The sequence below is a fragment of the Plasmodium brasilianum genome, chromosome 12 (genome assembly GCF_023973825.1).
Source record: "Plasmodium brasilianum strain Bolivian I chromosome 12, whole genome shotgun sequence".
Classification (NCBI taxonomy): Eukaryota; Apicomplexa; class Aconoidasida; order Haemosporida; family Plasmodiidae; genus Plasmodium; species Plasmodium brasilianum.
Window position 1 is genome coordinate 685,187 of NC_090125.1, and position 25,353 is coordinate 710,539.

Below are 25,353 nucleotides of genomic sequence, written 5' to 3' on the forward strand. Positions count from 1 at the left end.
AAAAAGTAGACTTAATATTTTAGTCAAATTTCTTTTTTCTTTATTTCTTTTTTTTTTAAATTCTTTTTTAAAGAGAAAAGGCTTTAAGAAAAATTACAAATGTGAGATTTTTAAGTGGGTAATACTTAAATTATTTTTAATACATACATGTATATATTTTCCTATACACACATATGATACAATATTAAAATGGAAAAGAAAGAAAAAACATTTAATATTTTGTCTTCATTAACCATACTATTAAATAATGAACAGGTCATAATAAATAACGCAACTACCTAATAAAACATGTGAGCAAAAAAAGCTATTTATTAAAAATTATATGAACTGTTCAGGTTACATATGTACATATATTGAAAAGAATTACACGTACAACCATAAAAATGGTAGGAAAAAAAAAAAAAAGAAAAGATAACAGTCTTAATATGCAATAATAACAAAAGAAAAAAAAAAAAAAATGTGGCTCTTGATCATGTAATTAAATTTAAAATTTGTAATTTTTTTTTTTCTTTTTTTTTTTAATAGTACATTAAATAAATCAGTTTATTCAAAATTTCAACTTTTAATCGGATCAAGTAAAAACGTAACAAATAATTATTCTATTCTACAAAAAAAAACAAATTAAAATAATTTCCATAAAAATTTATAGACTTCTAATTCAAAAATTACTTATTCAATGTTTTTTTTGTTTATGAAAAAAAGAAAAATATATAATTTCATTTTATTTGATAAATTATATAAGTGTGTTTCTTAATATTGGTATATTTTAAATTATACATTTTTTTTTTTTTACTGTAATTTCATTTGTACTTTTTATTTATTAATATACTTCCGGATGTTTTTTTGATGTGTGCGTATTTGTGTGCAGTGTATTTATATTACATTCGCAACAAGTAAAAAAAAAAAAAAAAATTTTTTACAAATGTGTTCTATATTTTTTTATTTTCACATTTATTTTTATTTTCCTTTCATTTTGCTCTTTTTGTTCAATTCGTTCAATTTTTCCAGTTCATTCAATTTGTTTAATTCGTTCAATTTGTTTAATTCGTTCAATTTGTTTAATTCGTTCAATTTGTTCAATTTGCTTAATTTTATCAATTTTCGATTTATATTCCATCGCTTTCCTCTTTAAAATGTTTCACGAATAAACATGAATCAGATTTGTTCTATAATATTTTTTTTTTTTGAAAAGAAACTAGGTAAATTCAGCAGAATAAAAATAAGTAAAAGGAAAAACTAATTCATTTAAAAAAACATAAATTTAAAATGGATTAACTAAAAAGGGTAATCTAAAACTCACAAGAAAAAAAAAAAGATATTTGCGTTTTTTATCATACTTTTATTTTTTTTGCATATAATTCCATTCCTTCAAGTGCCTAATAACATATATGAACATTGTAATTCACATATTTATTATGTTTTGTTTTATGTTTAAAGAAAAATTATTACGAAATTTCAAAAAGGACCACCAAAAATGTAAAAAAGTAAAAAAAAGTAAAATTTCCCATGTTTTATTTTTCTCTATGGAAAATAAGCAAAAAGATGGAAACATACATAATGAACATAAAGCAAAACAACTGAAATGCTTTAAATGCTAACTGTATATAAAAAATGAATTATAAAATAGCATTTTAACTAATAATAATACAAAAAAAAAGTTAAAATTAAAAATCAACAATTTAACCAATAATTAAGTAAAAAAAAAAAAAAAAAAATACGCAAAAAAAAAATATATATATTTACATATAAATTCTTGCATGTCATATAAAAATGGGGGTAAAATGCGAAAAAAGAAAAATTATAAAACATATTTATTTTAATTTTTACAATGGTACGTTACAAAATATTAATAAAAAGAGGGTAAAATTTAAATTATTCTTTTACTCATAAACAACACTTAAAAGAGAAAAAATATCACATATAAATGGCAAAGGGGGAAGAGGGAAAAAAATGTATGGGTGAAGGGTATAGATGGGTGAAGTATTTGGGCAAAAGTTTGTGCATGTTTAGGAAAATATATTAAAAGGAAAAAATTGTAATAAATTCATGCATTGTGCAGCAGCATTGGATATATACATGAGTGCATATACATATATGTGTTGTATGTGTACTTGTGTGTGTCTGTACGTGAATAACTACGTCAACATTTGTCGTCATGATAAAGAAAGTTATTCTGACTGCTTCCAGGTTTGGCATCTGCATGTGTGTAGTTATCAATTGGCAGCTTTTTTTCTTTTGCTGAAGAGAGCATGGATATAATAGATAATATTAGGCCGGAAATAGATAAACTAGGGTTGTAGTCATCACCTAATAAACTTAAACAAATGTCTCCATTTGAATACACATGTGTGTGCTTAGGTGGTTTTTGTAAAAAATAAACAGTTGGTGGTTTTAAGGGATAATCATCAGAAAAAATAATTTTTATTTTATAAATTTCATTAGCATATATAGTATTTTCTAATCCTGTATATGTTACAATCCAAATTCTAATATTATTTGGGTGTACATCTATTGTACAATTGATTGGAGGATTTTTTAAAAAATTATGCAATTCTTTTTGTATTCTGTAATTAGCATTTCCCAAATTGTACTTTGTTCGTATATGCTTTTGTACACATGTAGAAGGTTTCAGTGTGCTACAATTAACAGGTTTATTCGGTTGTATTGTAAATAACCGTTTTGTATTTTTCTTCACATTTTCATTTATTAGATATTTACTTTTACCTAAGTAATATACAGGGTTTTTATGTAATATCTTGTTCCATTCTTTTTTTGTGCCACATTTTGTCTTTATCATAAAATTAATATATTTATTCCTGTGATTTGTAAAGCTTCCATATTTTGGTATACATGAAAAAGATCTACATTTTACGCAATTCTTATTTCCAAACCTTGTTAATATGCTCATATAACATATTATTATTAAACTTTTTAGCACTTTTACCTTTTTCATTATTTAATCTCATCTTATTATACTGAACGAATTTTTTTTTATAAGATATGAATTAATCATTTTGTTAAGAAGGGTTCTTTATTCTTATTATACCATTGTTATGTATGTGTATGTGTGTGTTTGCGTATTTAAATAAATAAATATATATATATATATATGTGTTCGTGTATGTATACAAAAGTGTGTATATATATATAATGTAAGTGTAAATATGTTTGTTGGCATGCACATAAAACCCATTTAAATATTCCTACAATGAAATATTTTTATAATGTATCTCGCATTTGTTAACCATGTTATGTTAACTCTTAACCATACACTGTTATTACTTTTGACATTTTTTAAAAATGTGATTACTTCTTTTTATGTGTACAAAAAAAGTAAAATAAAATAATGCATTTGTTATGTCGTTATATAATATTCAAACTCGTAACATTACATTTTAGAATTTACAAAAGAAACAGGAAAGGGATCTCATCATGCCTTCCAATATAAATATAAATTTTTATTATATATTTATCTTAATATTTGTATTCTCCTATTTTGCTTTATCTTATTGTTATTTGGTATTTAATATTTTTGTAAAAAACATTTGTATTCCGCTTTAAAATTAACCTCCCATATTTTATATGAAATCTTAATAACATTTATCTATATAAAATGTACGAGGCAAAATATTATTTTTGTATCAACACAATAAATTTCATACCTATTGTTGAACGCCCTTCAGTCAAAAAGAAATTTAAGCATTTTTATATTTTTTCATTTATGCATTTAACGCTTACACATAACGCAAAAAAGCAGTAAAGCATAAAAAAAAAAAAAAAAGTGAGAAAAAGAAATTGCTTTCATTCAATCACATTCGAATTATTAAGAATGTCCTTTGAATATTTTGTAAAACTTGTTATCAGGCTCTTTCCATATGTTTAGGTTAAACATCTTTTTAAAAACAGTGAAAAACATGGCAGATCTTTTTTTTTTTTTTTTTTTTTTTCTTTTTCTCTTAAATATAGGCTATGAGCCAAGAATAATACTGTTTTTGCTTAGCAATACAAGTGTAACAAAACCAAATTAACTGCTGTGTAATAATAGCATAAAATTTTGACGCCTTTTTCGTCTCGATATAATATACATATGTACATATATATTTGTGTTAATATATATAAGCTTAATTATAGTTTAGTATTATATGTATAATTATAACTTTGTATATATTCTTAATTACACTGCTTAAAAGTGTTTTACATCCAATTAGATGCCTGCTTATTAGCCAAAGAAAAGTTAAATGGAGAAAAAACCTATGTTATTTCAATAACTACTTAAAAGAATATGTAATAAAAGGTATATTATAATAACATATATAATGGGCTGTAAATAAATATTAAAAGAAAAAAAGTAAAGAAAAAATAATAAATCATAATTAATAGAAATGAACATTTTTATAACCTCACACCATACAACTTTCCTCGCGTAACAAATATTTTATCATTAACCATTTAAAAATTTGGTAAAAGGAATAAATTTTTAATTCACCTATTAATTCGCATGACAACAAAGAATCAAAAAAAAAAAAAAAAAAAAAAAATTGACCTTTTTTAATACATTATACATGTAAAATGTGCATATAACTTATATCTCTCCTTGATATATTTATATATGAACATTCCAAAAGTGATATCACAAAAATAAGTGTAAATATATACTTGAAAAATTTTCACTTATACTATAGTAGTATTTTCATTTCGTTTCCATTTAATTTTGATGCAATAAAATATAATGTAATGTGGCATAATATAAGGTAAAATAGTATACTGTAAAATAGTACATTATAATATTGCTCATTGTAATATAGTTTACTGTAAAATTGTTTATTGTAATACAATACAATTTAATGTGATATGATTTATTTCCTTTTTTTTTTTTTTTTTTTTTTTTGAGACAGCTATTTTATTTTATGACCATTTATAATATTAAAGAAAAAACGAAGGGAAAAAAAAAAAAAAAAAATAAAGCAAAAATATTAAGAGGAGCAGACACAATAACTATAAAAGAAATTTAGTGTGATATGCTTTTTTCTTTCTTTTTTAATGCAGGTTTATAGAACGAAACATATCTCTTCCTTCTAACAAAAGTGTAATTCGAGCTTTGGTTTTTTAAGGAAAACTTACGGCGCACATGCATACACATGTGTATGTGTGGATATATATATATATATTTGTATTTGTGTATATATTTTGCGTTCCTCCTCCCTACGTACTTTACCCTCATGCACACAAGTATATTTACCTTAAATGTTAAGCAGTTATATACAGAAAAATATATATTACATAAGATTCAACTGTAATAAAGAAAAATAAAGAGGCAAAATTCCTTTAACTATATTTGTATTCCTTTTTTTTTTTTTCTTTTGACCTCGTATATGTGGCGCATTCTTTGTGCAATGAGAGGATGATCTAAAAAACGGAATACGCTATTAAGGATACAGGGATAATTATGTTTTAGTATTCTGAAAAGTGAATTGTAAAATAAGAATGAGTACTATAAATAAGAAGAGAAAAAAGAAAAAAATATTTTCAGATGAAGAAGACAGTAAAAGTAATGAAATTGAACATACTTCTATTGAGGTGAGTAGTGAAAGGGCCACAAAAAATAAACCACTTCTATGTACAAACGGAATTGATGCATATGAACATGACCCTGTTGACAAATCCGAGGGTGAAGAATTAATAGAAGGAAATATTACCAAGAAAGTTGAAGATGTAGGAGAAGAAGGAGATGATAGAAATGGTGGAGATATAAATAATAATGACATAAATGGCTATATTAGGAGTGAAAGTGGAAATATTGAGCAAGGTAAAAATGGAGATGATAAATCTGAACATAGCCAAAATGACACACAACAAAGCAACAAATGTGAAGATATTTTGAAACAAAAAAAAAAAAAAAAAAAATTGAAAAAATGCACTATGCAAGAAGACGCCTCAGGAAACGATACTACAGATATGATAGAGAGTAGAAATATAGAATACACGCTTAACAGAAATGACAGTGGTGAGACCAATAATACAAACGAAGACGCATCTAGTGGAGAAAATTCACTCAAGGAGAATAATTCTAAAAAACTTGGAGAAGGGAAACATGAAGAAGAGACCACATTCCATAAAATGATTAATGAAAAAAAAAAAAAAAAAAAAAGGAAAGTGCACAAAATGGAAGAGGTACAGGAGATGAATGATCATGAAGGGAAACAATGGAAAAGTGAAGATGAAAACGACGGGAAGGAGCAGCAGCAAGAACAAGACCAGACACAGAAGCAGCGTGTAGTTAACCACTCTGAAGATAACGAGGAAGAAGATCTTTGGAGAGATCAGAAGAACGAATTAGAAATTTTCGAAAAGGCAGGGACGCACAAAAAAGGAGATAAACGAGCAAATCAAAGAAGAGACGATAATAATATAGATGAACAAGGCGAAGGAAGGGAGAGGGAAGGGGAGGAAATAAAGACCTCAGTAAAGGAAAAGCAAAAAAAAAAAAAAATAAAAAACTCGAAGTTGATAGATAATATAAATCCTAATGAAGACAAGTTAAAATTGAAAGCAGTTCAAATAGCATTTATAAAAAAGGAATACAATGTTGAAGAATACATCTTCGAATGTTTAAAGATAATTATTCCCATAAACAAGAGTGAGCTGTTCTTAGGCAAAGAGAACATTATTCTTGACAATTCAAGTAAGGATGATATAAAAAATTTGGAAATATTTTGGTTTGACAGATTAACGAGAAATAGAAGGAGAAGCATCATTAATTGCTTTACCACGATGCGTAAGTTGGGTGTACTTAATAGCGGGGGTAATACTTTTAAAGATTCATACTCAGTTGCACCTCCAACTTCAATTGAAGCTGCTACGGGGGATAGGACTTCACTAGAGGACAAACCACATCCTATGGAGGATAAGGGAATCCCAACCATTGACCACATATTTAATAAGAGCAAGGAATATATCATAGTAGATAACTTAGTTTGCCTGTGCAACCAACAGATTAAACTGATAAAGGAATACATTTCGTACATAAAAAGAAACATCTACGATTTATCATCTATCACAGAAAATAATGAAAAAATAAAAGAAATGAAGATCTTAGAACCTATAAAAAGAAGAGAAATTTTTTTTTATTTAAATATATGTATAGCAATGAGTTATGCACAAGAATGTACTCCAAATGTATATGGTCTTCACACTTGTGCAACCCCGGATATCCGAGGGTTTAATTTACATCCTATGTTTTCTCATATTAATAAAAAAAAAAATGAACTACGAAATGACCACGTAACTGACCCTTGGGAGAAGCTAAGATTATTAAAAAAACATGGGAGGAAAATTGAAACATCCAGTAAATATGATATTACAAACAGAAATAAAAATAGTTATAATGAGAGTAGTAGCATGAATAAAAGTAATGCAGGTGAAAAGATAGCACAGAATAAGTTTTGTAGTGAAGGGAACAATAATGCAGATGATGCTGAGGAAAGAGAAAGAAAACATTATGAAGAAATGGAAAGAAAAAGAAAAGAATTAGAAGATTTGGAAAGAAAAAATAAAGCTATAGAAGAAATGAAAAAAAAGAAAAAAGAAAAAGATGATAAAAAAATTTATAATATATATTCCCTACTAGAATCAGCTGCTCAGTATTTTGGAGAAGGCCCGAAATATTCTAATCCTAATATTCATGAATTTTATAAATCAAACAGTAATCAGTTAGTATATGTAAAGCCACCAAATACTATAGAAGAAAAAAATTTATTAATAAATTACTTTTTACAATTTCCTAGCTTAAATAAGAAGTTGGAATATAATAAGAGAAGAATATATGCAGAAAATTATGGGCTAGTAAAAATTATCAAAAACAATGAAAATTTGCCTACGAATTTTGAGTTACATACTCAACCATGGTTGTTAGAATCATTTCAAAATATGTGGAATGAACAAAACAAACTTAATAATTTTCAAATATGGAATATGTCAAATTTGGTAAATGATGATGATCCGTTAGAAGATGTCCAATGCACGGATACGAAGGTGGCGGCACCCAACCAAACCCAGGACAGCAAAAATGTCTTCGTAAAAATAGAAGCAGCTGGAGGAGGTCAGGACGTGACTCTTAAGTGTGTACAGGTAAAGGGCGAGGAAGTAACTAGTCAGAGTTTACAGGTAAAGGGTGAAGAAGTAACTAGTCAGAGTTTACAGGTAAAGGGCGAGGAAGTAACTAGTCAGAGTTTACAGGTAAAGGGCGAGGAAGTAACTAGTCAGAGTGTACAGGTAAAGGGCGGGGAAGTAACTAGTCAGAGTTTACAGGTAAAGGGCGAGGAAGTAACTAGTCAGAGTGTACAGGTAAAGGGCGGGGAAGTAACTAGTCAGAGTGTACAGGTAAAGGGCGAGGAAGTAACTAGTCAGAGTGTACAGGTAAAGGGCGAGGAAGTAACTAGTCAGAGTGTACAGGTAAAGGGCGAGGAAGTAACTAGTCAGAGTGTACAGGTAAAGGGCGAGGAAGTAACTAGTCAGAGTGTACAGGTAAAGGGTGAAGAAGTAACTAGTCAATGTGCACATTTAAAGGAGGAATCGACTCGCCAAAAGGTGTGCAACGAGGAAGTTCCCTCATTTACGAATGACACGAATCAAGGAAAAACTTCGAAATGGGGAAGTGGCATAACCAATACTGAAATAAGCAAAAGTGAAAACAAAAGAAAGAGCGATTTTTTAACAAAAAAAATCAAAAAGTTCTGTTCGAACGATGACACAAAACAGTTGAAATTAACATCATTTTTAAGTAAAGATAAAGTAAATATAAATGTAGAGGGTGAAAGGATTGAAAGTAAGGAACATGACCCAATTGCTGAACATATGAAAGATGAGGTTACTAACCTGTCATATGTAGCAAGTGAAAGTGAAAAATTAGACTATGTAAAAATAAAAAAAAAGAAAAGAAGAATTTTAGATGATGATAAAATGAATGATATGTGTGAAAATTATCAACAGAAGAGTGAGATAGCTAACAAGTATGACAATACTAATGAGGAGAATCATGAAGAGGATTTTGCGGATGATGACAAAAATTATTGTAGTAGTCAAAAGAGCTATAACAGATTTGAGGGAAATTATAGCATAAGTAAAAGGAAGAATATTACTAGTCAAAAAGATAACAGTAAGCAGGAGGATTTAAGTGACTATAGTAGTGAACAAAAGGATGAAGAAAAAGTTAGAAACATAAGAAAAAGAAAAAAGAATGACGAAAATGAGCAGGATATTATTAATCCTGTGGATATTATTATGAAGCAAAAATATGCAGAAGAAAAAAAAAGGTATACAATAAATAATATAATTCCATTAATTTTCCACTTCGTAACCCAACTGTATCTAGCATATTTATTATATGCATAATAATGTATGTATTTTGATTATTCGTTTATATGGGTCAACATAAAATGCATAGTGTAAATAAATACATTGAATGTGTATGTTTTACGCATAATAGTAAATGCGTATATTCATTTCCAATGGAAACATATATTTTTTTCCTTTTTTTCCTTTTTTTTTTTTTTACAAGATTACGGGAAGACAAAATGAAGCACGTGTTTGAGTTGGAAGCAGAGGAAAGTGAGGATGAGAATATAGAAGATCCCGAAGAAAGAAAAAGAGCTCAACTTTTGAAAAATTCAAAATACCAACAGGATGATTCGGAAGACGATGATCAGTACAACAGTGAGGGGTAGGCCTTTTTATTCGCGATCGCAAGTTCATACATATACATATTTACCTACATATATGTGCTCTTTTAAAAAAAATCTGTGCAGTATTAGATCAAATGCCTTCCTTTCTTGTAAAACGTTTGCAACTTGCTCAAGTGAAGAAGAATACTCTATTTTAATATTTATTTTGTGAATCCCCTTTAATTATATATATTTGAATATTCTATACACGTTACTTTGTCATCAGGTTAAGCGAGTTCATAAATAATGAAGAATATAACAGCGATAATGATATTGTTAAACTGAAGCACAAGGAGGAAATGGAAAAGTTTGAAGAAAATATGTTTTTGAAAAAATTTACATATCAAGGAAAAGAATTTAATAAGGAATTAACGAATAAAGAAAAGCTCGAATTAGAAAGAGAAAAACAGCTATTAAGAAAAAAAAAACTTTTACTTAACTGCAGCTTAGGAAATGTCAAGCTGAGTGATTTTGAATCGGATAGTAGTACCAGCAGTGATGATGATACAAAAAAATATTTGAAAAATTCTTTATATGAACCTTTTACAGAACTTGAAAATGTAGATATGTTAAAAAAAAATAAGAATTTTATAGATAACTCTTTTAATGATAACGTTTTTAAGAGAGGAGAGTGCATTGGAAATATTGATGATGAAAAGAGGAAGAAGCAAAGTAATATTCCTTCCTGCGTGTTACACGCTCGTACATGCATATGTGTGCATATATACACAAATATATATATGTGCATACGTTATATTGTGTACGTAAATATGTATGTGCAAATATTTGTATACAAGTATATGTGCACATAAATATATGTACGTGTATATATTACAGCCAATTTTGCGTACATCATTTTATGTTCAAGCACTTATCTGACACACCTCCTTTACCATTTTACCGCTTCACATGCCTGTGTACGTTTTATTTTACACAGTACACATGGAAGTGATTTATTTATTTTCCTCTTTTCCCTTTTTTGCGCCTTTCAGTATTAGAAAAAATCGACAATGTGATATACAGAAAAGAAGTAAAAACAAATGAAGGAAAAAAAATAGTAATTAAAAAAAAAAGAAAGATACGTTTTCATCATGAACTGTCCGACCTAACTGTAACGGAAGAAGAACAAGTGGATGAATATGAAAAAACAAAGAAAAAACCCAAAAAAGTAAATTCAAATTTAGTTGAACAACCCAAACCTATCTTTATTCAAAATAAAACAATTAATCATAATAATAAAGCTTCAATCAAATGGAATAACAATATTAAATATATTAATGAACTGGATACACCAACAAATAGTGAGGTGTTTAAGGGATTTAGGAAGGTGGAAAATGCTCAGTAAAACGGATGTATATATGCATGTATGTATATATGCATGTATATATATATACAGTATAACATAAAATAATTCAGCTACACAGCGTTACAACTATATTTCAGACAAAACTGTTAATACGTAATACAAAAAAATAAAGTATGTGCGTACTATGTACTTGCAAGAAGTAAACACGAAATAATAATTGATATTCATCCAATTTCATTTATTTTGTTATGAATAGAAAAAAAAAAAGAAAGAGGAAATATATGCATATTATTAAGGGTAGCACTTGTTTTTACTTGTTTACGCGTGATGTTTTTCATTATATATGTATATACTTACATCTAAACACACATATGCCTATATATTCACATCAACAACTTGATTAATAAATACATATTCATATACATTAATACGCACATTCATATTTCCATAACTTCAAAATAATTCCAACATTCTTAATTTTTTTTTAATGATATATTTATCTTATCACCATTCAGGTAATAACGTATTTGTGCTCTTTATGTTCCTTTTTTATCTCATACCCCTCTTTCGTTATATATTACTTTTTAAAGTGTGCAAAATATTTTAAATACTTATGTTTGCAAATAAATCTATAAATGTGCTCACAAGCATTTTATTTCCCCCCCTTCTTTATATATAGCGTCACTGAGCTTCACTTTTAATTTTTTTTTTTTTTTTTGCGTTAAGTAAGCACATTTTGAAATTTAAATTATTCCTTTCATTTCATTATTATCTTTTTTACTCCTTTTACGCTTTTTACGCTTTTTACGCTTTTTACGCTTTTTACGCTTTTTATGCTTTTTATTCTTTTCAATATTTTTAAATTTTTAATTTATTTTTTTTTTCTAGCATGTACATATACGGAATAGCTGATACATCATATGCACACGTATATGTGTATATATATATATATATATATGTATATATATATATGTATATATTTATGTATATGTATGCATATTCCAGAATAAATATTTTTTTTCTTCCATATTTTAAGCAAATTATTAGCGACAAAAAAATATGTTTTTAACTTAAAAGGCTTATAAGTGCATGCATAGAAAATTGTGTATACATATATGTATATATATATATGTATATGTGTATTTATGTACATATATATTATGTGTATAATTGTATATATAAAAAAATAAAATACGTAATTTTTTTTTGTGAAAACTGGTACTTTTTTATTAAATGCAGATCAAATATTTTTCCTTGAGAAAAGCCATTTCCACTGATTTATTTTAAACATCTTTTAATACCCTTTATATTTTTATAAAACCCAATTACATAAACACCATGAATAAAAAAGTAAGTTTACCATATGAGGTGTGCGAAATAAAGAACGTTCGTTTTGAGTTACCAAAAGAATATCATCCAAATGTAAAATATGGATTTTTCAGAAATTTCCTGTTTGGAGTGCACACTTCCTACTACGTAATGATGAATATGTACTTACGAGCATAAATGAACACACATACATACATACATACATAGATATACATTTGTACAGTTCATCTGTGATGTATTTTGTTATTTTCCTTTTTTGTAACTTTTCATCAACGTTATAGTTATTTTTTCATTGCTCCACTCCTCTTTTTAATATAATTTACCTTTATAAATTATTTTTTAATTTTCTTTTTTCTTTTTTTGTCTAGCTAAAAAGTTTTTTGAAGGTATCATCAAAAGTCTTTGCAGGATTTTTGCTGTTTTACTACCCTCTCGATAAAACTCATTGCAACATACGTCGATTCGTAATACAATTTTATAAAAAAAGAAATTTATAGATAAACTGGAAATAAAATATTAGCATACACATTTATATGTTTGTACATACATAAGCACACTTACATATGCATACAGACGTATATGTGCACACGTATATACGTGCGTGTGTTTATATTTGTCTTTAATTTGGCATTACTCCATTAAGGAGTTTATTTAAAATTTTTCATGCAATATGTTTGCACGTTTCCCTGCTCAAAATACACGTAATAATCACTCACATGTATACATGTACTCAGTGCTATTTCATGTGTTTGCTCAATTATTCATTATTATTTTTTTTTTTTTTACAATTACAGAAAAGAAATTTGAAAAAGGGGAATTAAAATGGTTATCAGCTACTGAAGTAAAAATGCTGAGCAAGCTCAAATGAAATGGAAAAAAAGAAACCCTTAGTTTTTGAAAAGCCATTTTTTAAAATTCCTTTCACATAAAATATATGCACGTTCTATATATTATTCCCTTATTCCCCTTTACGTTGTTCATTTTTTGGTTTACTCCATTTCTCATTTTTTGTGTATTTTTATATAAAGAAGTATACATAAATGTACATGTATATATATATATATATATATATGTGGATACATTATCTCGCACTAAATGAGAATGCAAGGGGCATATAAAAAGAGGACCATTTTTTGTAGTAAATAAAAACATTTAAAAGCAAATTAATAGCAAATACCATTTTATAGAAACAACTTTCCCCTATTTCAAGTTAGAACTGTAGCTAGTACAACACAGCAATGTCATATCGTTTCCTTTATTACTCTACAGTTTTTTTGTAACAGATAAAAAATACAACACTTCGAATATCAGTTCACTGAAATTTTAGTAACTCGAGGTATATTATTTTTTTTATTTAATACCATAAAAATTAAAAAAAAAAAAAAAAAAAAAACTATTATCTTTATTCATCCCTTTCATAGTATTTAAGTGAAATTATTCGACGACGCAAGGACGAAGTTTTCTCGTTGCTTCGCTTCAAAAATGAAATGTATATGGTATAAACGGAAGAAAACTAGCACAATTTGAGGCCTTATAAAAAAAAAAAAAAGGAAAAAATGGAAATAAAAAAAAAAGAAATAAAACAAAATGAAAGAAAAAAAACAAAAAAAAAAACGATAAATATATAAAAGACAAATGAATGTATAAATTAATAAAAAAAAATACGATAAAGTAGAAGAGGGCAAAAATAGCAGACTTTTTTTTTTTTTTTCCGCTCATATGATAATTTGTATGCACAAAAAGAGAAGCAACACTTTTAAATGGTGAATCATCTCAACGGTCTCACAAGTGAAAAGATAAAACATGATGTTTGAATAATTCCATTAAAAAAATTCAAATATGCTTACTTTGAATGTACCGAGTTATAAATCCGTTTGGATCATTTGACAGTATTCTATATAAATAAAAAAAAAAGGAGATTCTCCCTTTTGTTATGCCTATTCATGAGTGCATTTATTTTTTTTTGAATGTTTGTTATTCAAATTTATCAAATGTCTCCTTTTTTAAGCATATAAATTTTTGTAAAATTTGCTACATTTGAGTAGGTGTTATCTAAAAGTATGTTTTAATATACTTTTGTTTTTTACATTAAGCAATTCATTTTTTTTTTTTTTTTAAAACTTAAAGATAAGTTATACCATTTAATGATGCTACTAGTAGAAAATATTTCTATATTTTATTCTGTTTTATTTTATTATTTTATTTTATTATTATTTTTTTTTTTTTCTTTCTCACCATCCGTTTCCTTGTTAGCGGAAAAATGCACCTCCTTTCTTTGCTAATGTTGAGTGTAAATTCATTTTTGAGATGACATAGATAAAATGCTTAACTCGTATAGATACTTTAGAACGAGTTATTGTCATAAGAGAAATATATTATTATTCTTAAATAGAAAGAGAACTTTTCACGAATATACAAGAAGGCAAAGAATATATAAAAATAATGCTGCCATGCGAAAGGACAGAATAAATAAACAAACAAATATACAACTAAGAGAAAAATTAAAACTCATTATTTTTAGTTCTGTGTACTTTTTCACCTGTGACTATATTTATCATCTGTTTATATTAAATGATTCTAAAAAGGAAAAAGTAGAAAATAAGAAAAAATGCTCAAGTAATAATTTCATTGGGGGAGATGACAGTAGTACCTTTCTGCATTATGTGAAAAGACTAAATATATTTGCAAAGCCAGAAAAAGTGGAAAAAGAATATTTACAGGATGAAAAAGGAAAAGGAAAAATAAGCAGTGGTAATAAAAATGCTTTAAAATATGAGCATAAAAATGAACTATCTCCTGTCGAAAAAAATGAAATAAAAATGTGCAACATTTGCGAAGATAATTGTTCGTATGAAATAAAAATAAATCGTATAAATAGCTTAGATTATAAAAATCAAAAGGATGAAATGAAGGAAAGTAATTCAGGGAAAGAAACACTAACTAAAAAAAAGCAAACATTTGGATATGACTACAGCGGAGGGGGGAACAAAAACACCCTGACCGGACAGGAAAACAATATTAAAGACATAATTGCAAATAATTTTTATAGAAATGACATTTTCAATGGATGCAATTTGTTTTTATTTGTGAACGGAGTAGTATTTTTGAGTTGGAGGTTAAGTGAAATTGCTCGAAATAAGAAATTCTTTCATTTCATGTGCAGACATTTTATTTGCTCTTATGAAAATATCAAAAAAAAGTATTACCATACAATTTTTACAGCTAGTATCAGTCATATAACTGTTCCTCATTTTTTATTTAATATGTGGGCATTCCACACTATTACTAACACCTTATTATGTCCAGAAATTAAAGAAAATAAAAAAAATTATTATATATTCTTTAATTATAAATCAAATGTTTTAGAGAAAAAAATAAATGATAAAGATATAATTAATGTTTGTTTATTATCAGCAATAATTTCAACTATTCCTTATATTCTTCTTCATAAAAGGAATCAAATATTAGGTGCATCGGGATCTATCATGGGTCTTATATACCTTCTATCAACAGTTAAGCCAAATGAAATTTTTGTATCCATATTTCCACTTCCATATTTAAAGATGACAGCTTTGCAATTATGTCATATGTCAATTTTAACAAATTTCCTTTTTTTGTTTTTTAAAAGAAATAATTTTGGTATTGCTTGGTCAGCCCATTTATTTGGTATGTTAGGAGGAGTAATTTACAATTTATATCAAAGAAAAACAAAAAACAACTTCAATTATTACCCCTTCATACATTTGTCAATCAAAAATGGATATATAGATTACCTCAACTCGTACTTAGATTTAGTAGATATGTTAACATGTTTGCAACTACAAACGAAGTTATTCTTTTCCTTAGACCCTCGTGCTATGCAAAACATAAAGAAAAAAATGTACTCAATAAAAATGAAGCAATCTCAGAGAAGGTTAAAATTTCATATGTTGAAAGTAAAAAATTTGGAAGCCATGTCTAGGTAGAACCATACACAAAAAAAAAAAAAAAAAAAAATGATGGACGTGGATGTACAGGATTGTACGTGTCTTCTGTATGTACGTAAAATATGGTTAAACTATAAGAGCGAAATGTTCTCGTAGTAATACGTAAAATTTTTTTTTTCTTTTTGTTATTTAATCGTAAAGAAAGACATAAAAAAAGAAAAAAAAAAAAAGGCACTTTAAAAACTCATTAGGATAACGAGAAAATTTTCTTCCCTTAAGTGAGCAACTAGAGGGCAAAAAACAATACAAGTGTGCTGAGGCTTTATTTTGCTACACTGTACATTATATTACTTTGCAATACATCACATTTGTATGAGTAAATCTCTTTAGCTGTTTTCTAAACTTATGTTTTTTTTTTTTTTTTTTTCTGCATATAAAAATATATTTGTTCTGAGGAAATGAAATTTATTCCAGAGTTTTCACATACCTATGGCATATGTCCATATAATACATATATATATAGTCATATGCACAGGTTTTTAATTTTTTTTTTTTTTTCGTGCATGTTTTTACCCTACAAGTTTTTGATTATACTTAAACTTTTTTTTAAACAAAAAAAGAATAAATTAACTACTTCAATAAACAATTAAACAAATTTATACAATATTTTACGTTACAACATTTGGACACTTTTCCCTAATATAACCACTTCAACCTTTAAAAGTTTTTATAATAATTTTTTTTTATTTCTATGGTAATAAATATATGAACAAGGAAAAAAAATTACTGCCATAAGTGTTTTTTTCTCCTAAATATAATTTAACAGTTTTTGCATGAACAAAAGAACATGCATATGAAAAGTAATATGCTTTCATTCATATTGTTATAGATTTAAAAGAAATTACAGATGTTCCATATATTACTTTATTGATCTATTGCAGTGATTTTTAGTTTCTTATTTGTAACAAAACTTTGCTTTGTATTTAAATAAGAATATTGGTTAATAAAATTATAATTATTTTAAAATAAAATACAGCTGATGGTACCTTATTCCTATACGTGTTTTACATCTAATAAAACGCAGTAAACTATATGTATAATGTTACTTAATCTGATGTCAAGGGGGAAAAAATTAGGTTACCCCTTATTATACATACATTACGCAAATATATATGCAAATGCATATACTAATACATATATACAAATGCATATAATAAATATATATACAAATGTATATACAAATAATTATACAAATATATGTACATATATAAATGTATAACTACCTTTGCTAAACTCTTATGTAACATACAATGTTACTATACAACTTTAACTATGAGAAAGACACAGGGGAAGAATTTTTGTGAAAAAAATTTACTTTTATACTAAATAGAATTTCTTAGCACAATAAAATGTTCATTGTACGCGTATATACATATACGGATAATATTATATATACATATATATGACCAATTATTCTGAGAAAAGGCAATTGGCTATAATATAAACTAGTAATAACAGAAATGTTCGACCCGTCAAGTATATATAGTAATTTTTTTTTTTTTTTTTTTAGAACATTATTGAATTTATAATTGCTTGAAAAATTTTGACCAAGTACAACATAGTTTTTGTGTATGAATTTGTAGTAAAACTTTTTGTTTATAAAAAATGACTGCTACTTTTAAACTGATTCAAAAAAAAAATAATAATATAACATGTGTAAATTATATCATTTATATATATATTTACATATATATTTATATTTGGGAGAGGAAATTATATCATTGCTTAATGATTAACGATGCAACAGATTTTTTTTTTTTTTTTAAATTCCTTCTGCGCACGTACCATAATTACGACGGCGACTTCGCAAGCTTAAGCCCGTCAGGAAGGATTTCAAAACAATAAAAATGCTATATGTATATAATATATATATATACATATATACATTATACTTATATTACAATTTTATAAATATATATATATATTACTATAAATAATTAAACATTTTATATATTCAAGATGGTTATACCATTTATATTTTTTAAGCTCTTATTTTCAAATTTTTTTTTTTTTTTTGTTTTTCGTTTTGCTTGTAAAGCTTTTGCAAACTCTTGCGAAAAAACGCAAAACAGTGATTTTTTTTTTTTTTTTTTCGAATGAGATGAATTTTTTTTTTTTAAAACTGGCAATTATATATTTTAATTTATTTTGTTTTATTTTTTATTATTTTGCCATATTTTCTTTATTTGCTTTATCTTAGTTATAACTTTTTATTTCCCTTTTTCTTTGACCATTTCTCACATTGGTTAAATATTTATAATACCTTCCTTAATTCATCATGAAGCACATAGTACTGTTAAGTTTCTTTATTATAAGTTTTTTTTGTTTAAGCAATGTTAAATGTACGAAAGATCTACTAACGCCTCAGGGAGAAGCAGTTAGTCCTTTAACCCCTCTGAACAAGTTTGATAAGTACTTTTTACGCATGTATAATAAATCGAAAAGATTACAGCAAAATGAATCGACTTTTATAAATGTAAGCATAGAAAAACACACCTTATATTAATGTTTAAGTATTCTTAATATGTTACTTTGAACATTTCTACACAACTTATAAAATTTATTATTTATAACCATTTTTTATACCACCTTATTTTTTTAATGTTTTTTGCTTACACATAAACATTTATGAGTTTTCTCAGTTATTCTTTATAATTAAAAGACTGGTGTAGATATGTAGAATCGCTGTAACTAAAAATGTACTTATTTACATGTGTATATAAATAAATATATGTATATATATATATTTGCTTCTATTCAGGGTATTAACATGAAAAGTACAGTATTTGTTTTGTACTTCTTTGCAAAATGGTAATATAAAATAGTGTGTGTGTGTGTGTGTGTGTCTTACATTTTCTATGTTATTTTGTCATGTTACATTTTATACTGTTACACATTGCACGAGAGTGTATAGAAAATATAAGACATTTATTTCACCGTTGGCACTCTGCTCATTTTTGTGTAGTTAGCTACATATGTGACATATTTATTATTTCCTTTTTTATTTATTTTTTTTTTTTAACCCCGTAGGTGTCACGCTTGTAAAATGCAAGGAGGTGAAATGGTATTATTACAAAAAAGAAGAAAAGAAAAATTACAAAAAAGTCTATTCAGTTGATATAAAGAGAAGAAAATTACATACATACGTACATATATTTATATATATATGTGTGCTTGGGTAAAAGCCCATATCTGTGCAAACGTATATGCTTTCATATATATATAAGTGTACGCGTCAATATGTGTTTCCCTGTAAGCAAAAGTCGAAAACGAAACATGTACATATTTTTTTTTTTCGTAACAGGAAAAACTTGAAAAGTATTACGGTAAACGCATATATGTGGTGAAGATTGACATTGATCAGAATGATTCGATGGCAAGAAAATTTTCAATAAAATCCTTACCAACAATAGTTGTAATGAAAAATAAAAGTGTATTAGCAAGGAAAGAACATTACGTTACTAGTAATGACTTAATTACTTTAATTAGAAAGCATTTGTAAAGATCCTTCTTCTTCACTAAACTTTATTTTATTTTATTTATTTTTTTATCTCTTTTTTCTCATATTAATCATTGTTATCTGCCTGTAGCTTCATAACTTTAAACAGAATCTTGCTCTTTTTCTCATTTTCTTTTTTTTCGCGCTTTACTTTGCTGATTATGTTATTTCTATCTTCTTCGCTCAATTCGTTGTGACAAATGCAACAGGTCTATATAGTCAAAGAAAGGAATTAATTTATACACACTTACATTTATACATATATATATACACATGCACATTCTAATATTTGTGTATGTACTCTGTATATATATATTATTTGTGCCCATGCAGAATCATATGTATAGCTTTTTAAAAAATGTACACGTCGTGCCTTTTTTTTTTCTTTCACTAAAATTAATTACTATTTTTTTTTTTTTTTTTTTTTTAAATTATTTTTTAAATATATTCATTGATTTAAGCTTTTTTAAATGATTATATGAATTTATGTTTTCATTTTTCTTTTCATTCAACCCTTTTTAAAAATTATTAGTGCTAAACATAAAATTAAATATACATTAAAGTTGCACGCGAACATGAATATATATATATATATATATACATATGTGGGGGTATAAACATATGTGCGCCCGGAAAAGACCCATATTTTTTGTTTTTCTGCTTTCAGTACCTTTCTACATTCCCTTCTTATTACAGTTTCGTATACACACATTAAGTGAAAAACATGATCTTAAAAAAAAAAAAAATAATAATAATAAAAATAAACGAAACAATCAAAACATGCAAAACAAGTAAAATCAAAATAATTATAACCAAGTGTTTAAGTCTAAGAATAAAATTAATTACCACAACTTAGCTTATAAAAGGTAGGTGGGAAATTTCCATGTAATGATTCTGTATTTGGCATTAAGCACTGGGGAAAGGATGTAAAATTGTTCATATGGTTATATATAAAAAGGGAACTTAAATATCTAGGTACAATCATCTTATACCCACTACAAGCAAACATATTTCAATGTACATATACGTTAATTACGGGTATGTGCATGTATGTACATGCATACGTGTACATTCCTATATATATATGTGCATCAATATATATTGCTGTTATAATAAACATTAGTAGGTGACTTACCAACTGACACTCTTCAGTACTTGACGCGCATATATTTGGTGATGTCTTTGAACTTTTATGTTCTTTTTGACTATTCGATTTATATGTACACTCAAAATTGGTTTCTCTGTTTCGAAAATTTTCTAACGCTTTTTTCCGCTTTGTGAATAAGCAGAAAAACGAAGATGTTTTCATACTCACAAATGCATTGCACTGATGAGGTATATACATGCCCACCCGCTTACACACACAGACACACATATATATATATATATATATGTGAACTCATAGATACATGCACAATATATACAAACATATTTACTCTCAGTTGTGCTCTTTTTTTTTCAATTTTACGCTTTCAACGAAATTTTTGTCAAATCCAGAATGATTTACTGGTACACTGTTTTTACTACTTGTGTCTTGTTCTACTTCGCTAGGGAGCATATCTTCTTCAATATCTACAAATATATACATAAAAAAGAAAAAAAAAAAAAAATTAATGCAAGTTGAAAATGTAATATGCTTATCATTGCTCACAAATGATAAGAAACGTTTCAAAATAAACGAAAAATTGCTTAGTAAAAAGGAATGACAATTTACTTTTTTTCACTGAAATGTCTCTTGTTATTATCTTAACAGACAAGGGGAAAAAATAAGGAAAAATAAAATTAAAAAGGAAAATGTATTTAGGTGTGCAGAGGATATGTGAAATTTATGTTAAATGAACTTTTTTTTGTATTCTTTTTTTCTTTTTTTTTTTTTCGTACAAAAATACAATCCATATATGTATGTGTATACACTTCAAATAATGTAGCTTTTAAAAGTGATAAAAATATTTAAGGCATTGTTTATCACCTTATTTTCTGAATGTTTCTCGTTTAATGATAACTTATAGGAACTCAAGACAGAATCGGAAAAGTTCCTTTCTTTATTTAATTCCTCATCTATTTTATTCGGGGTTGAAAATAAATTTAGCTCTGAGTTTTTGTTTAACGCCTTAAAACCAGGTACATTAATTAACTTGAAGAAAAGAAAGGAGGGTTTCATTTTACAGAGGCACATTGACCATACACACAAGCACACACGTATATAAACCCAAAGAAATATGCATATATATATATGCCCACAGGCATACGCATAAACATGTACATCAATTTGTGTATGACTCTTTTTCTTACGGTTCTCTTCCTCGAAGACGTTTTCTTTTTATACGCTTTTACCCTATACGAATGTCAAAATTTTGGTGTCACTTTTTTCTGAGTTGTCCCTTAAAAATGGGGGGAGGTATAACTCCCTTTTGTGAAATTTCACTTGTCTTTTTTTTCTTTTTTTATTCCATCATTTTTTGTTACTCGTATTCACTGTTTTCGAATAAATGGCCTTTCGTTTGATCTGTTGTGCCTAGATTATTTATTTTATTTTGCAGTACATATATATATGTGGGTGTATATATATACACGTGTGACGGTATAGCAGGAAAAAGTAATACAACATGAATGCAGATAAATCAAAATATATCACGTTACACACAACTTTCTGTATTACTCGTAATGAACTCTTTAATATTTAGAGTTGTTGTCCCTTGTACTTCTAGAATAGCACATAACATCCTAATAATTTTGTCTTTATATTCAATAATTTCAAATGCTTCTCTTTTAAATTTTTCCAACTTTAGGTCCGAATAATTACTATTTTTCCTAGACATAAAAAAAAAAAAAAAAAAAAAAAACAGAAAAGAAAAGATGAATAAAAATAAATGAAATTATAACACACACTGAACATATACTTTCTTAGAATTTAACAGGACACAAATAAACGTACTTCCGAAAATTTTCCCCCTGTTCCATCTTCCTTTACGTAAAAGAAAAAACCTACTATTCTGTTTTTTCTCTACTGCTCACTTTGATACTTCTTCGCGTCTCTACTGATTTACTTCTACGACTTTTTTGATTTATTTTGACCTTAAACACATTATAGGTTGTGTACTATGGTTGAACTTATGAAAGGTATTTTTCCTTATGGTAGAGAACAAAAAAAGATTTATGTTCTTGCATGTACACACATAAATATACGCACAAACGAGTCTACTTTTAACAAAAGTGTACCCATTTGAACGAATTAATACATGTCCTTGTAATTTGATATGAAGTATCAACAACAGCTTGTCTATTATTTTTGAATATTAACAAGGAAACAAAAGCAAGTAAAATAATTGAATTAACAAAAAGTGTAATTTCTTGCACACACTTAAAAGTTCATAACATGCAATACACATCACTCATGACATGGAATGTACAACTTGTCACATGCAACATACTTTTCATAAAACTTTGTACATAGAATGTTCCTGAGACTAACTAAAACGAAGCATTTTACTCTTGAGAAGTCCCATGTTATGTTACTTAAAAAAAAAAAAAAAAAAAATATTCACAGTGGAATACCGCAACTGCTTCAGCCCATGTGCTAATAACGTGTTTATGCTTATGTATATATATATATATATATAAGAGTAACAACCTAATAAAATTTTACTCTTCATTTCACTTAAAAAAAGAAAAACATGTATAGGAATTGGTACAGGTGTATGTACAAGAGAAATAGTAACCACTGCCCATCCGTTAGTAACAACTATCTAATTATTGTTAATTAGTTAAAATTAATAAATACGTATTTTAAAATCCTACAAAAAAAAAATAAAAATACTCAAACAAATGCTACATAGATATAAGCACATAACTTATGCATGCGTATTCCTCATATTTTAATAAAAATTATAAAAAAAAAAAAATTCTTAATTTTTTTTTAAAATGCAAAGAGTTTTATACGTTTTTTCTTTAAAAGTTGTTCTCTTTTAAAATATGGCAAAAGCAAAACACAAAAAAAGAAAAATATAAAACTCAAATGGCAAAAAAAAAAAAAAAAAATTAAGGGAAAATAAGAAGTAAAAGGAGAATAAGATGTAAAAATACGAAGTATAAATGAAAAGTAAAAATGAAAAGCACAAATAAAAAGCAAAAATAAAAAGCAAAAGTACGAAGTAAAGGAAAAGAAAAATAAAAGGCAAAGGAAAGGTAAAATGAAAAGACTATATAGCAGGTCAATTAATTTTTAATTACAAATTCAAATGTATTAATTATTTTAAATAAACTAATTCATAAGCTTGTAACTTTTCAAATATAGAAAAAAAAAAAAAAAAGAGAAAAAATGATGTACATATTAAGAGGGTATACGAGTAAAAAGGAATATCCGTATAAAGTAAATAAGTACATATGCATATGTGATTGACTTAAAAAAAATAAAAAAAAAGGGAAGGAATAAAAAAAGGAAATGTACCTTAAAATAACATATACATTTATTATTATTACGCAATTATGATGTCGTAAAATTATGAAGTCATAAGGTATATAAAATTAATGAACTAAGAAAAAATGAGATAAAATTAATGCGATAACAGATAAATTAACACATAAAAATAAGGTGTCATATAATTTAACTAACACAAGATATAATGTGTTAAAAAAAAAAGAAAAAGAAAAGAAAGAAATTGTGCAAACATCATGAATAAAAAAAAAAAAAAAAAAAGAACATTTCTAATGGAATTGTGTAAAAGGGCGAAATCTGCTCCTACGATTAACCCCATTCAATATGCGTCTATCCTACAAAATTTGACGAAATTATATTCTCGCTGGACGTGCTATTTTGCGTTTTTATACTTCCTTCTCCAACAACATTAATATCAAAATCGTTGTCTTTGCTGTTACTAACTGCAGATGTATTGTTGCTGCTATTGCTATTACTATTGTTATTATTAACATCCTCTTTTTCGCTTAAGTCATAATCCCAAACAAAGCAATTACTATCAATAGCGTTACCATTAGAACTACCACCGCCAATAACGCCACAAGAATTATTCCGAAGCTGTTCATTATTTAATAAATAACTGGAAAAGCAGTTATCATCATTTTGCTTAAAATCATCATTATACGTAATGTTATCTTCAGCACTGTTATACTGTGGCAATAAATTTTCCCTGCATCCATTGTTGTTAGAAAACGAATCATTATAGTGACTGTTGCTATTCATCGCATCTACAAACATTTGATTATTTTCATGAGAATGATCATCATGTCTATTCTCATAATTATCGTCACCATAAATGTTTATATTTTTTACGTTAAATGAGTTTACTCCAAAGTTATGTACATCGTTATCCTTATAATATTCATCATGGCTGTCCATATGTTCTATCGTATCTGCACCTGTATCATTTTCGTTATCATACTCACACATATTGTCACTAAAATTGGCACTGATATAGCTACTGATATAGCCGCTGATATTGCCACTAACGTTACCACTAACATTACCACTAATATTACCACTAACATTACCACTAATAT

At 26.7% G+C, this 25,353-nt stretch overlaps 4 protein-coding genes and 1 pseudogene across 5 annotated transcripts; 3 read left to right on the forward strand and 2 right to left on the reverse strand.

The window, feature by feature from the left end:
- Positions 1-2,140: 2,140 nt before the first annotated feature.
- MKS88_004134 (ubiquitin-conjugating enzyme E2) lies at positions 2,141-2,953 on the reverse strand (the record flags this gene model as incomplete). The annotated part of the gene is made up of 1 exon (XM_067217285.1): positions 2,141-2,953. The coding sequence occupies one exon, from the start codon at positions 2,951-2,953 to the stop codon at positions 2,141-2,143; it is 813 nt and encodes a 270-aa protein (XP_067071729.1).
- A 2,531-nt stretch (positions 2,954-5,484) lies between these two features.
- On the forward strand, positions 5,485-11,064 carry MKS88_004135 (uncharacterized protein; the record flags this gene model as incomplete). Its single annotated transcript, XM_067217287.1, has 4 exons — positions 5,485-9,311; positions 9,557-9,718; positions 9,946-10,391; positions 10,712-11,064. 4 exons carry the CDS (start codon positions 5,485-5,487, stop codon positions 11,062-11,064), a joined length of 4,788 nt encoding a protein of 1,595 aa, XP_067071730.1.
- Positions 11,065-14,675: 3,611 nt separating this feature from the next.
- Positions 14,676-16,319, forward strand: MKS88_004136 (rhomboid protease ROM6; the record flags this gene model as incomplete). Its single annotated transcript, XM_067217288.1, has 1 exon — positions 14,676-16,319. The coding sequence occupies one exon, from the start codon at positions 14,676-14,678 to the stop codon at positions 16,317-16,319; it is 1,644 nt and encodes a 547-aa protein (XP_067071731.1).
- A 2,299-nt stretch (positions 16,320-18,618) lies between these two features.
- MKS88_004137 (thioredoxin 2) lies at positions 18,619-19,842 on the forward strand (the record flags this gene model as incomplete). Its single annotated transcript, XM_067217289.1, has 4 exons — positions 18,619-18,816; positions 19,102-19,151; positions 19,371-19,404; positions 19,645-19,842. The coding sequence occupies 4 exons, from the start codon at positions 18,619-18,621 to the stop codon at positions 19,840-19,842; spliced, it is 480 nt and encodes a 159-aa protein (XP_067071732.1).
- A 64-nt stretch (positions 19,843-19,906) lies between these two features.
- On the reverse strand, positions 19,907-23,062 carry MKS88_004138 (annotated as a pseudogene). Its single transcript has 12 exons — positions 23,030-23,062; positions 22,829-22,914; positions 22,499-22,650; positions 22,306-22,354; positions 22,132-22,174; positions 21,809-21,973; positions 21,554-21,584; positions 21,308-21,411; positions 20,975-21,112; positions 20,686-20,752; positions 20,510-20,568; positions 19,910-20,050 (listed from the first exon to the last, which is right to left on the reverse strand). Coding segments are annotated over exons 1-12 (1,068 nt in total).
- Positions 23,063-25,353: the final 2,291 nt, after the last annotated feature.